This window comes from Gouania willdenowi, chromosome 10 (assembly GCF_900634775.1).
Source record: "Gouania willdenowi chromosome 10, fGouWil2.1, whole genome shotgun sequence".
NCBI classification, from domain to species: domain Eukaryota; kingdom Metazoa; phylum Chordata; class Actinopteri; order Blenniiformes; family Gobiesocidae; genus Gouania; species Gouania willdenowi.
Window position 1 is genome coordinate 32,884,676 of NC_041053.1, and position 12,118 is coordinate 32,896,793.

The 12,118-nt window shown below is 36.9% G+C and overlaps 1 protein-coding gene across 2 annotated transcripts; it reads right to left on the bottom strand.

Moving 5' to 3' along the window:
• Positions 1–232: 232 nt before the first annotated feature.
• gsr (glutathione reductase) lies at positions 233–11,813 on the bottom strand. 2 transcript variants are annotated; one of them, XM_028460221.1, is made up of 12 exons: positions 11,499–11,813; positions 9,233–9,259; positions 9,074–9,162; positions 8,184–8,253; positions 7,949–8,096; positions 6,804–6,858; positions 6,618–6,717; positions 6,288–6,527; positions 4,759–4,870; positions 4,088–4,219; positions 3,162–3,295; positions 233–933 (listed from the first exon to the last, which is right to left on the bottom strand). In XM_028460221.1, exons 3-12 carry the CDS (start codon positions 9,157–9,159, stop codon positions 784–786), a joined length of 1,227 nt encoding a protein of 408 aa, XP_028316022.1. In that variant the 5' UTR covers positions 9,160–9,162; positions 9,233–9,259; positions 11,499–11,813; the 3' UTR covers positions 233–783. The 2 variants fall into 2 exon arrangements, with proteins under 2 accessions (XP_028316022.1, XP_028316021.1); XM_028460220.1 differs by having other exon boundaries at positions 331–933; positions 11,491–11,811.
• Between the last annotated feature and the right edge of the window lie 305 nt (positions 11,814–12,118).

The following is a 12,118-nucleotide window of genomic DNA, read 5'->3' on the forward strand; positions in this document are numbered from 1 at the left end:
TGCCAATATCTCATAATTAAAGCAATTAGAAACATGAAACTTAAGCACAATGTTTAATAAATGTGTAATAATAAGGCTATAGTTCTTAGGTGTCTCTCTTTCATATAATAAAAAAAGCTCACCCCAATCATTAACCTTCTTAATTCAATTAAAGCGCACTGACCGAGTCAAATTCCTCGTGTGTACAACATACACTTGGCCAATAAAGATGATTCTGATTCTGATTCTGATATAATGATAAATATACTGCTTTATTTTCTGATTGTTGCAAATTTCTGCCAGTGATTTATTCATTCCTCCACAAAAATTGTTTGAACACACTGTCAGGGATTGTTTTTCCATTCTGTTTATTAAATGCTTTAAACAGCACCTACAAGACCATTTGTTGACCTTGCATCAGTAGTAAATAATGCTCTTCAGGAGCAGCGGTAATAATGCAGTATTTATCTAACAAACAACAAGGAAACAAACACTTGAAACATGTTCTTCTAATGCAATCTCATGACAACAATATCTGCACACCATCAATCAGTGAAACACAATTCAGAATCTATTCTTTAAATTAGGACCCATAGTATGGTTTCAGACGTCCATAACCATTCAAAGGAAATTGGAAAATAGAAACAAATCAGAAAAGAAAAAGAAACTGAAAAAGAAAACTAAAGATTTTGTATTGTTTTTAAAAATCATATAATAATCAAACTAATGTGAGAGGAGTACACATGGGCGACTCCATCTTAGGTAGTATTATTTGGTGAATAATATATTGTAGTGTGAAGGAGTTTAACGCAGGGTGACCAACTCCTCAGACGAAGTGGGGTGAATGGCAACGGTCATGTCAAAATCTGCTTTGGTGGCCCCCATTTTAATGGCCACAGCAAATCCCTGAAGCATCTCGTCACAGCCGAGGCCCTGCATGTGCAGCCCAACCACCTGAAAAGAAACAGTGTTTGTTTTAAAGATAGCAATTTATCCACTGATGAATCTTTAAAGGGCCCATGTTAAGCTAAATCAACTGTTCTGTGCTTTAAACATCATAAAAGTGATATTTGGGCTTCATACACATGCGCAAAGTGTTTTTTTCATTGATTCCCTCAATCGTTAGTTAGAGGGTGATTTGCTCCTTTCTTACAGGAGGGCGAGCCCAAACACCTTGCTCCAATTTGATGACGAGTTCCCACTTTAATGACAAATTTGACGTGGCACTGAGCTGGAGAAGCCACGCCTCCAGGACGCGCTCTGCTGTGATTGACATGTAAACAGACACGCCTACAAAGGTGAGCATTTCAGCATCCTTCGCGTAGTGCTTCCACAGTCTATCACCGCTGCACATTGAAGGCTGTTGTTGTCTCTGCTACTGCCGCTGTTGATACGTGTTGTCGCTATCATGTCAACTGAGCGGGAGGAGGGCGGGCCGTCCTCTGGCCCTACGTCACCGTGCGGGGAGGAGGGACAAACTCACAGTCAATAGCAGCTTAAATAGCCATGTGTTTTACTGTAATGTGCAGTTTTTTGCAGAAAAAAATCACAACTGTGTGTGGATAGCAAAAATAAATTTGCTTTGGTGATTACTGATCCCCCTCGTAACAGAGCGAGACATGCAGGGAAGTCAGTGTCCCGTCTATAGACAGGCCCACTCATGAATATGCATAAGTCGGCAGCAAATCAGCCTGTTGTAGAGTTGGTCAGAAAGTGACTTTTCAGAGGCTAAAACTCCGGAAAACAGGAGAGTTTGGGAAAATAAACCTCAAATACTGTTTTTTGGGTTCTTAGAACAAATAGAGATGGGTGAAGAATAGCATACCGTACTATGGGACCTTTGAGCTATGATTAGAATTTCCTCCATGCATGCTTTATTATTTCTTATATCAAAGAAGAGAAAATAACTTTGGAAGCAAAGAGATTTGGACATTTTAAGTTTTAACATTTTTGAAATAGAAAATGCTCCTAAATAAATCACATTTTTGTCATCCACGGTTGCAAAGAAATCCCAATTTCACCTTTTCCATGTGTACAGCGTTGTGGTGGCCATCTTATATCTTGCTCTGGATGAGATTGACAGTATTTTAAGCTATGTCGTGACAATCTTTGTCCCCAAAAACCTACATTTTGCCACAAAGATCATGTTTCTTTCTTCCAGAAGTGAACATCTTTTTGATATATCTGCCGGGCTAAAAAAAGTACCAGTGAAAATTTATAGCATTTTGTGACAATTGTGTTATCTTAAGCTCAGACAGCAGCACATTTAATAAAAAATAGTTAGACTTTTTTTTGTGCTTTAATTTACTTTTAAAGCATTGTTTTATTGAGATTGTATCAGATATTTGTTGGTTGAGGAACAGTTTCCTATTGACATTCGCAAATAATACAAATTGCTTGTTGTCATAATTGTCTTTTTTTCAATTTATTTTGCATTACCTTATTTGTATAGACTGACTGATTCGAATGTAAAAACAGATTTTCTGGTTAATGGGCATTGTAAGGACAATTACACTTAAATACTGTAGATTATGGTTCTTTGGAATCTTTATTTAATGCGTTTGTTAGCTCATTGAGGGTTTTATTTTATAGGAAAAAGATATTAACTTGCTTTCTTTTTTGTTTTAATGTGTTTTTACGTCATTTTAAAAGATATGTCCCAACCATATTTTTTTTTGGTTTGACTTTTTGCTGCATTCGCAGCACTTGGGCATCTCCAGGATGAGACTGGTATTGGTTAATGCATTGATTAAGTGAAATCAAATATTGAGTAGACTATAGAGTGAGCTTTGTCAAAAGCCATTGTCTACAATTGGGCCTTTAAGTAAATGTCTATGTTTTACTTAGTTTAAAAAATAATTTCTCTATGGGAAACTGGTTTTGAGTCCATTGAAGTGTTTATATTATTGATGAAACAGAGTTGTTGGTTAAATTTTAAGAAAAGGTGTAAAAGTTGATTCTTTGTTGAATTTTGTTTAAGTTTTTCCTTTCCTTTTAAAATAAAAAAATAAAAAAAAATGTTCCAATGGTGTTAAATTGTTCTAACACATTATTGTTTGATCAAAACAGTAACACAAAAACCAGTCTAGCCTTGTTATAAAATAGATGTAGGGTGTAAAAAAAAAATTATCCTTTGTAAGATCAACATTGAAAAGTATTTGACAACAATCTCTTTATCTCACCTTTTCCTCCTTGCCCACACACACCAGCTTCATGAGGCACTGAGTCTTCCTGGTCGTCATGGCGTGGTACATGGGGGTGAAAGAGGTCTTGTAGATCTTGACATTCTCCTTTCCTCTTAATCTGACAGCCTCCTCTGTGACATGGGCAAAATGGTACCAGCAGTAAGTACATGAGAAGGTAATTATCTTATTATCTCTGCCAAGGAAGTAATCTTTTCACTGGCGTTTATTTGTTTGTCTGTTTGCAGGATAATGTCGAAAGCACTTTTATTTTAACCAAAGATAGACCTCAGCCCATGGAACATCCCATTAAATCTCTCATCATTGGTGACATTTAAAAATGTATTATCTCCGTCTGTAAACTGTTAACCCTCAGTCTTCTTTCTCTGAAAATCACATACCCATAATGTTTTTCAAAGCTTCTACATGACCTGCATGGCTAATTTCAGGTTAAAGTAGGACCATTAGTGGTTACAGTTGATGTTTTGTTAATATATGACACTGAGTGACAATAAATCACATTTTAAAAACAGAAATCTATAGTCTACCTAAAACCCCCAGAGATTTACATCAAATATGAAGCCAATTCTCAATAGGGAAGGCTACAAAGCCATTAATAATTGAACTAATGTATGGACATCAACTGCAGCAAGTTTGGTGATAATAATAAACAATAGGCCAAAGATTCCCACATTTTTGTAAAAAAAAAAAAGTTCAGGCAGAAGTCCACTTTGTCACAATTTTTTCCACAAATTTGGGGACAAGTGTGTAAAGTGTGAAAGTTCACGATACCATGATCAGGATCACTGATCCAAATAACAGAATATCTGGCAAAGAGGATATATGGCACTTGGTGGAGGTTTGCACTCTCTGAGTGCTCTTGTTAGATAATAGAAACACAAAGGTTTATTTAAAGGTTTACTCACCCTCTGTGAGGCCCACTGTACCGATTGGAGGGTGGCTGAACACCACAGTGGGAATGCAGGAATAGTCCAGTTTAGAGTCCTTTTTGGCCTCAAACAGTCGGTGGGCCAGCTTTCTGGCTGCAGCAATGGCAACTGCCCCCACAGGAAGGAAGGAAAAATTTGACACAGTTTATGCTGAGCAGCTGTTGCTCTGCTGGGAGAGGGAAGTGTCTTCCAATTTGGGGATTGCAGGACTCAGTACTAGCTTAACTTGTGCTTGAGATGGAAACTGAACCCCAAGAGTTAATAAAATGACGTTTTGAATCATTGTTAAAAGCAGTTCAAAGCCTTGTAAATACTATGATAGTCAATCTAAAGCAGGGGTTCTCAACTGGTTTCACCCTTGGACCCACATTTTGCCACGGTCATTAATTTGTGACCCAGTTCATCAGACCGAATTTATTTTTTCTAAAAAAAAGCAGTTGAAATCACACATAAATTTATGTTTTAAAAAAGATTATGCATATTTTCCCATGAAACATGCATTTCACAGGATACCTGTAAAAAAAAAAAAGGCCAACATGAGAGACATTGAGCATATATCTTTTTGACCAGCTGTCCGCGACCCACCCAGTTCAAGTCCGCAACCCACCAGTTGAGAATCACTGTTCTAAAGTACAGCATCTTTGTACCTGGTGTGAGGAGAGCTTTGCCACAAACATCCCCGACAGCGTAGATCCCAGGTCGAGTCGTGTTCTGAAACTCATCCACAACAATATGGCCTCTTTCATCCATCTCCAAATCCTGACACACAGAGAAACCATATGAAAAAAAGAAAAACACGAGGTCCAACATTGCTCTTTTTTAACTTTAAAGTGTCTGAAAAGCAAGGGTGCCAAACTTATTATAGTTCAAGTGCCACATACAACCCAGTTTGACCCCAAAGTTTGCCGGACTAGAAAAATCCATGTTTTTGTGAAGGAAAAAAGCACAAATTCAAACAGAATCCAGAATGTGAAGCAATGAACCCTTCGCAAAAATCCCTCCCCACCCTTATTTACTCTTGGGATGTCCGTCAACTTCCTGAGTTCATCCCGTTTGTAACAAATGGGAGAAGTCTACCAGTGAGTGTTAGTGACTCTTTTTGGAGCAATACCTGCACGATATCCTCCAATTCCATGCAAGAGGTGTTACAATATGCTATGGAGGGATATATTCAACATATTAAAATAAAGAACGAAGGGGACATTACAACTATCGAAGCTAAAACATAGCGGACCAGTCATGCTCCTGAAGTGCTGGACTTATGTGAATATTTTTCTAACTTTACGAAAAACACTGCTGACTAAGTTTTCTTATATTATATTGTTTGTATCCTACTTAAGCTATAAGAGCGTTACCACAGTGAATGGGAATCTTAATAAAACAAACTGTTACATTCGCTAGCTGAACCGACAGGTGACCAAAGGCTCATAAGATAGCAGCTATTAATGCTGCTAAGTGGTCACAAAGCCTGTTAATATAGATTGGGAGACTTGTGTGCTTCAGGAAGATGTCGACTGAAATATTGATAGTAATATGGTAATATGATAGTTGTTAATAACTGTATACCCCAGTCGTTGCTGTCCTCATCGTGCCCTTCCCTTTTCATTAGGTACGTTAATGTATAGTTATGTCAAGACCATATTTAACACCTTATTTAATCAAAATCAAATCAAATCAAGCTGTATTGTCATTTTGCTGAACATACACATTAGTGCAGACAAGATAATGTTAAAAACATACACATCTCCCATATTACTACACATACACGCACACTGAGAGGTTTTAATAGTTTTATAGTCCATTGTAGATATCGATCCAGTTGTGTTTTGGGCTTTGGGAACAGAAAGAACTCGACTCTACCAGCCAAACTCTTGGGGTACCTGGTATCCAACTTGCACAAGCCATAAGCACACCGCTTCACCAATGTGCCTGCTCTGAGCATGTCGGACCTTGCTTAGACATATGATTGGACAATGACTGTTTGTGGGCGGGGTTTGCGAAAGGTCCATTTGTCAAAATTCCTTGACTTTGCAACTAATTTTTTTGAAATTTTCCAGAATTATTTTCCAGTTTTTAAAAAAAAACATAATTGAGTTGTAATTGAACATGGATAATTGAATAAGTAATTGTAATGCAGTGAACTCATCGTTATGACTTTTTAAAAGTAAACTGTTACCATGGCTTCCAGATTCAGTCCCGATGTGTTGGGCACTCTGCCGATGGCCCACAGAAGACAGTCCACGTCTTCGATAGTGCTGAGCTTTTCCTCGCTGTCCTTGGTGATGATCGTCAACTCCAAACCTCGCTCTGTTTTTCTCACAGATTTCACCTGTGAGTTTTTCCACAAATCTATTCCAGACTTTTGCAGTTCTTTGGTGCAGTTTGCACTTATCGTGGAGTCAAAGTTCCTCAGAACCTGAACGAGAAGAAAACAAGAGAGTGTAAATGACCTCCCAATGCTTCTCGCCTACAAACAAAGCAAACCAGGCTTTTTTTTTTTTCTTACTCCCGTCTGTCGGATAATGAGAGAGGTTTTGGACCCCAGTGTGGAAAGAATACCAGCCATCTCCACGGCGATGTAACCAGCACCCACGATCACAGTGCGTCTACCAGGAAAGCATGAAAATCAACACATGAACAATAAATTTGCAGCTATTCTAAAAACACTGATAATATGAGGTTAAATGCTTACTTCGGCAGAGATTCAAGCTCGAAAAATCCATCGCTGGTGATGCCAAGACTTGCTCCTAAAATATCAACCAACATTTGATTTTTTTTAATTTTCGAAACAAGGCAAAAACACAAAGTAAGAAGTTATCTATGAGCTACTTATTAATACATACAAATATATGCACCCATACATATATATATATATACACCTATACATACATCTATATATATATATATAAACAATGTACATACAGTAATATTATATAGTACTGATTTACAAGTTATAATTATAATATAAGGTACCTATATACATATGAACACAACAATAACTAGAAAAGCACTCGGAGAGCGCAGACCTCCACTAAGCAGCTCAAGTGCCGCTAACACGCTAAAGAGAGAACCTATGATATCATCAACAAAAAGTTCCACAGTGTGGATGGGGAAATTAATGGGATATATATATATATTATTTTTTTTTTTTCTCTCTTTTGGTAGTCAGAACATCACCACAATTTCATCCCGTGTTCCTTGTCCTATTTATCAATTTTCCTGAAAATTTCATCCATATCCGTTCATAACTTTTCAAGTCATATTGCTAACACGCTAACTGACAGATTGACAGATAAACGGAGGGTAAAACATGACCTTACCACACTGCACTTCCTGCAGGAGGTAATTATATTAATAAAGGTGGAGACCTCACCTGCATTGACATTACTGCCCTGGGTCAAAATGCTGCACCTCAGCTACAAGTTTTTTGAATATATATATTTTTAAAGTTGCGTATGTTTTTACTGTCTTTTATTTCATCTGTTAAATATTCCATAATTTAACTCCTGCGGTTGATACACACGTTTTTCTATTGTATTCACACGGTTTTTTTTTTTCTATTTTTATTTTAAATTCAGTCCTCCTTCTCTTTCTGCAAACAGTTTTCTTATAGTATATGAAAATACGTTGTTTTTGGCTTTGAGAAGCACTTGAGCTGTTTTGAACAGAATCAGAAGGTGAAGTTTAACAGTTTGTTGTTTTAAAATAAGTTTATATGTGTGGTCTCTAAAACCAGCTTTATTAATGAGTTGGATGACCTTTTTCTACATGATGTTAATAGTTTGTTATTTGCATTCATATCTATGTACTGATCTGATTCAGAGTTCTTCATCTTACCTGGAACTTCATCATCACTCATCATGGTGGGTCGCCCTCCAGTGGCGATAAGGATGTGAGACGCTGTGTATTTCTTCCCCTCCACCTCCACTGTGGGTTCAGGATCATCTGTAAATGTGGCCAGTCCTTGGATGGCTTGGACTTTGGCCTTAAAACAAACCAAATATTGTTACTTTTGTACATTTGTTTAATCTATTCAGTAAAATAAATACAAAAAATGTGCATCTGTGTTTACCTTGTCAAGATTGTTGCGATAAATGTGGTTCAGGTGACTAATATAGGCGTCCCTTTTGGCCTTTAGAGTTCTGCAAAACAAACAGAAAAAATGTCAAAGCACCGAAAAAAAAAAAAAGAAAAAAAACCCAAAGCAGCAGAAATTACACAAAATGACTACAAAAACTTACAAAATTACAGAAAAATGCACAAAAGGACAACAAAAATACACAAAAACACAAAGAAAATAAAAATGACGGCAGAAAATACACAAAAACATACAAAATTAAAAAAAAAACAAAGAAAAGGACAACAAAAAGACAAAAAAAATATGTAATGACAGCAAAAAATACACAAAATGACTCCATAAAATATACAAAACGACAACAAAAATGACAGGAAAATATACAAAACCTGGCCCTCAGATTAGACAATCACATTTCAGTGGCCTCCACTGTGATAAAAGTTGTGCATTTGTGAATTACACAGTGTCATTCAGACAGGTCCTTTTTGTCAAGGGAGAGAAACATAAGCTATTAACGACACAACAAGGTAACACCGTTAAATAGCAAAGGCAACGTGTATTAAAAGGTCATACAACTCAATTGAATAAATAATAAACGCATGCTGGACACATCCTCCATGCATGTCTGTAAACAAACTCCCTCTCCTGTTGTTCTGCCCTACCCGAGCATGGCAGAACCTTGTGTGACTCACTAATGTTTCCTCATGTTACCATGAGCCACTCCTATAGATGATTATCTGTAACGGACACGATGGCTCGCCTTGTGCACAAAAACTGAGAAGCGGGTTAAAGGGAAGCAACCAGTGAGCGTGTGGGCGTTAAAAAAAAAAAAAAAGGTTTGGCAATAATCCATTTTGAAAAAAAAACCAACAATTGCTGCAACTTACTCCCAATTGAAAGCAACATTGTCCGCATCAAATCCATAATCTTTGTGATCGTGAAGGTACTCAGCATGAACGGCCGCATTCCACATAACCTGTGCAGAAAATGGTTACGTTTAATACGTTTTCTTGTTTAATAGCAACAGGAAAGGAAGGAAACTCTACCTTTTTGGGGACACAGCCGACGTTAACCTAAAAACATGAAAAGAAAACAGATACTGAGTCAAAAATAACCCAGAGTTGCCATTAACTTCTTTATTTGAGGGAATGGTGAAAAGGTAAAGGTCAGTTTTGTTGATTTTTAAGTTAAGTATTGCAATGAGTTTGTTACTTTAGATGATTTCAGGTGAATAAAGTAATACAAATGTAAATCACCAGTTTCATGACAATACGATATGAAAGTGATTCTTTCGACAACGGTACAATATTTGCAGATATCACGACAAGACAAGGATTATATACCCATTTAACACAATCAAGAATACATCTTGACAAATGTATTCAGACATTTAAATTAAAATATTTGCTTTTTAAACAAGAAAAAAAGACCTGTGGCATGTTTCAGTGACTGTTGATTGATGGTTTGAGGTTTTATTAATTAGACCATTGCCTAACCAATCGATAAATAAATCCAGATTGATGGATTGTTGTTACACCCCTGAGAAGTAAGTAATAGAAGTTGAATTATCTGATTTTGTCAGAGATACATAAAGTTTTAAAGGACTCATATTTATTACTTTGGTTAAAATGAATGTGTTTACGTAGCACAACTGTTAATGTGTTTATTAACACAGATAAAATGACACAATTATATATTTAAAAGCCTTTTTTAGGGTGCCAGTGATGTAGAATGTTATGTCTGTGACAATTTGTGCTATTTTATCTAATAATGAGACTCAAGCTAAACAGTCAAATGTGGGGTTTCTTTACTATTTCTCTAAGATAAACGACAAAAGGACTTTTGGAAACACTTTACTTGACGTTTTATACATAAGACTGACATTACGCTGTCATTAGCATGAATATAAGGTGTCATGACAGCTGTCATTAAGTGTCGTTTGCTAAATTATGACACCTTTGTAGCTATGTTGGCATTTTTTGGGTTAGGTGGAAGGATCTAGTGGGAATAGGTAAGGTTAGAGTTAAGGGTGAGGGCAGGGGTCTGCAACCTTTACTCTACAAGGAGCTATTTTGCCTCATCTCACCTGGATTAAAGTTCACCCGGAGCCGGAAAAAACCTTCTTAATGAAGACAAAACAGTGTATTCAATTCTATACAGTTAAAATGATATAGAATAATGTTTGATTTAATTTGATTTGATTCATGTTGATCATGTAAATGGCAACTTAAAAACAGTTTAAAATAAATCAAGAAATAAAACAGTATATTGCATCTTCAAATTATCATGCATCTCAGTTTACATGAACACAATGTTATATAAATAAGTTTTTTTTTTTTTTGTTTTTTTTAGTTAATGTATTTGAAAGGCTACAAAAAGTAACTTGAATTTAGTAACACATGATCATGTGGTCAACACATACTAATTGCTCATTTCTTGCCACACATAAATCATACATATTTAACCGGCTCATTGGGGGGTTAAATGAATCTGTTCCCACACAATTCAAATCTCTATTTTTTTTCTCCAGAATGGTGTTTTTGTTGGTTTATTATCTTACCAGAGATTTAAAACTTAAGGTTAGCCACAGGTGGAAGGAAAGTTGATGGTCTGTAGATGTTGCAGGAGGTGAAGTAGGAAGGTGCTGAGTCATTGCACAACGTGATTTATTTTGAGGTTAATAAATTGTTACATCTTGATTTTATTTGTCATTAATCATTAATAGCTTCTGTAAAAAAAATAATAATAATTTCAATAGGTTTTTTTTTTTTAAGCTATAGGGAGCCATTGCACAAGAGTCAAAGAGCCACATGAGGCTCCAGAGCCGCAGGTTGCAGACCCCTGGTTTAGGGTATAGGGTATAGGGTGTAGATGTTAAGACTAACGACACTTAATTACAGCCTTAATAACACCTTATTCATGCTAATGGAAGGTGTCAATGTCATCCTTTATGTATGAAACCAAGTGTTACCAGACTTTTAGGTCATATTTATCTTTCTTATCCCCTCTATTAGTAAGTCATTTAGCTTACCAGAGACCTAACTAAGCTTGGAAAAGTAGATTTTTGTAATGACATGGTTATATTTTAGTGTTTATAGAAAAGTGGGGACTGTATTGTGGTTGAATGGGGAGTGATGGACTGGTTGTTGGGTGTTGGCTACGGTCCAGTAAAGTCAAACAAACCCATTTTAGGATAAACAATGAAATACCAACACAGACCCTGGGCTCCTCTGACGTATGTTTAAAAGCGACAGACAGACAGAGAGAGAGAGAGAGAGCGAGCATGGCTGTGTCTGTTACTCACGCAGGTACCTCCGAGTTTGTGACTTTCGACCACAGCCGCTCTGGCTCCCAGCTCCGCTGCCCTCCGAGCCCCGGCCAGACCCCCCGATCCACCGCCGATCACCAGGAGGTCATAGCGGGTCGCCTGTGAAGCCATGCCGCGGTGGAGAGTTCGGAGTCCGGGAAAAAGCAAGAGAAGCTGCTGGGTTCGGGTTGAAGACCAGGAAGGGGATGGAGACAGAAAGAGATGGATTATTTTGGCCATAACCAGGAAGCTCACCGGCTTTAATGTGTTTTCGTGTGTGTGGGTGGTGGCGATGGGAGGGAGGGAGGGCTAAGAGAGCTCTGCTGTGTCATAATGAATTGCAATAATGCAATGCTTTTTAAATCCCAAAAACACTTTTAACAATTGTCATTAGTCCGTGTACTGTTCGTTATTTTGTTTAAAAAAAAAAAAAAAAAAAAAAAAATCACACACACACACACACACAAAACCTATAAATGAACAGTGTGTTTATTTTTACTGATTTAAAACCAAAACAGAAATACAGAAAAACAACTAAAACCATGTCAGCAGTTCTAAAATTAAAATATTAATTGCGAAATCTTCTTCTGTTTGTGTAATATTTGGATATTTACGGGGAAATCCT

Bases quoted from the DNA above. Each gene is read 5' to 3' on its own strand.
- gsr (XM_028460220.1), bottom strand. From the start codon at position 11,733: ATGGCCAAAATAATCCATCTCTTTCTGTCTCCATCCCCTTCCTGGTCT. The intron at 8,254-9,073 runs GTAAGTTGCAGC...TTTGTTTTGCAG, and splicing joins AATGTTGCTTTCAATTGGGA to AACTCTAAAGGCCAAAAGGG. The intron at 6,859-7,948 runs GTAAGATGAAGA...TTGATATTTTAG, and splicing joins GAGTGATGATGAAGTTCCAG to GAGCAAGTCTTGGCATCACC.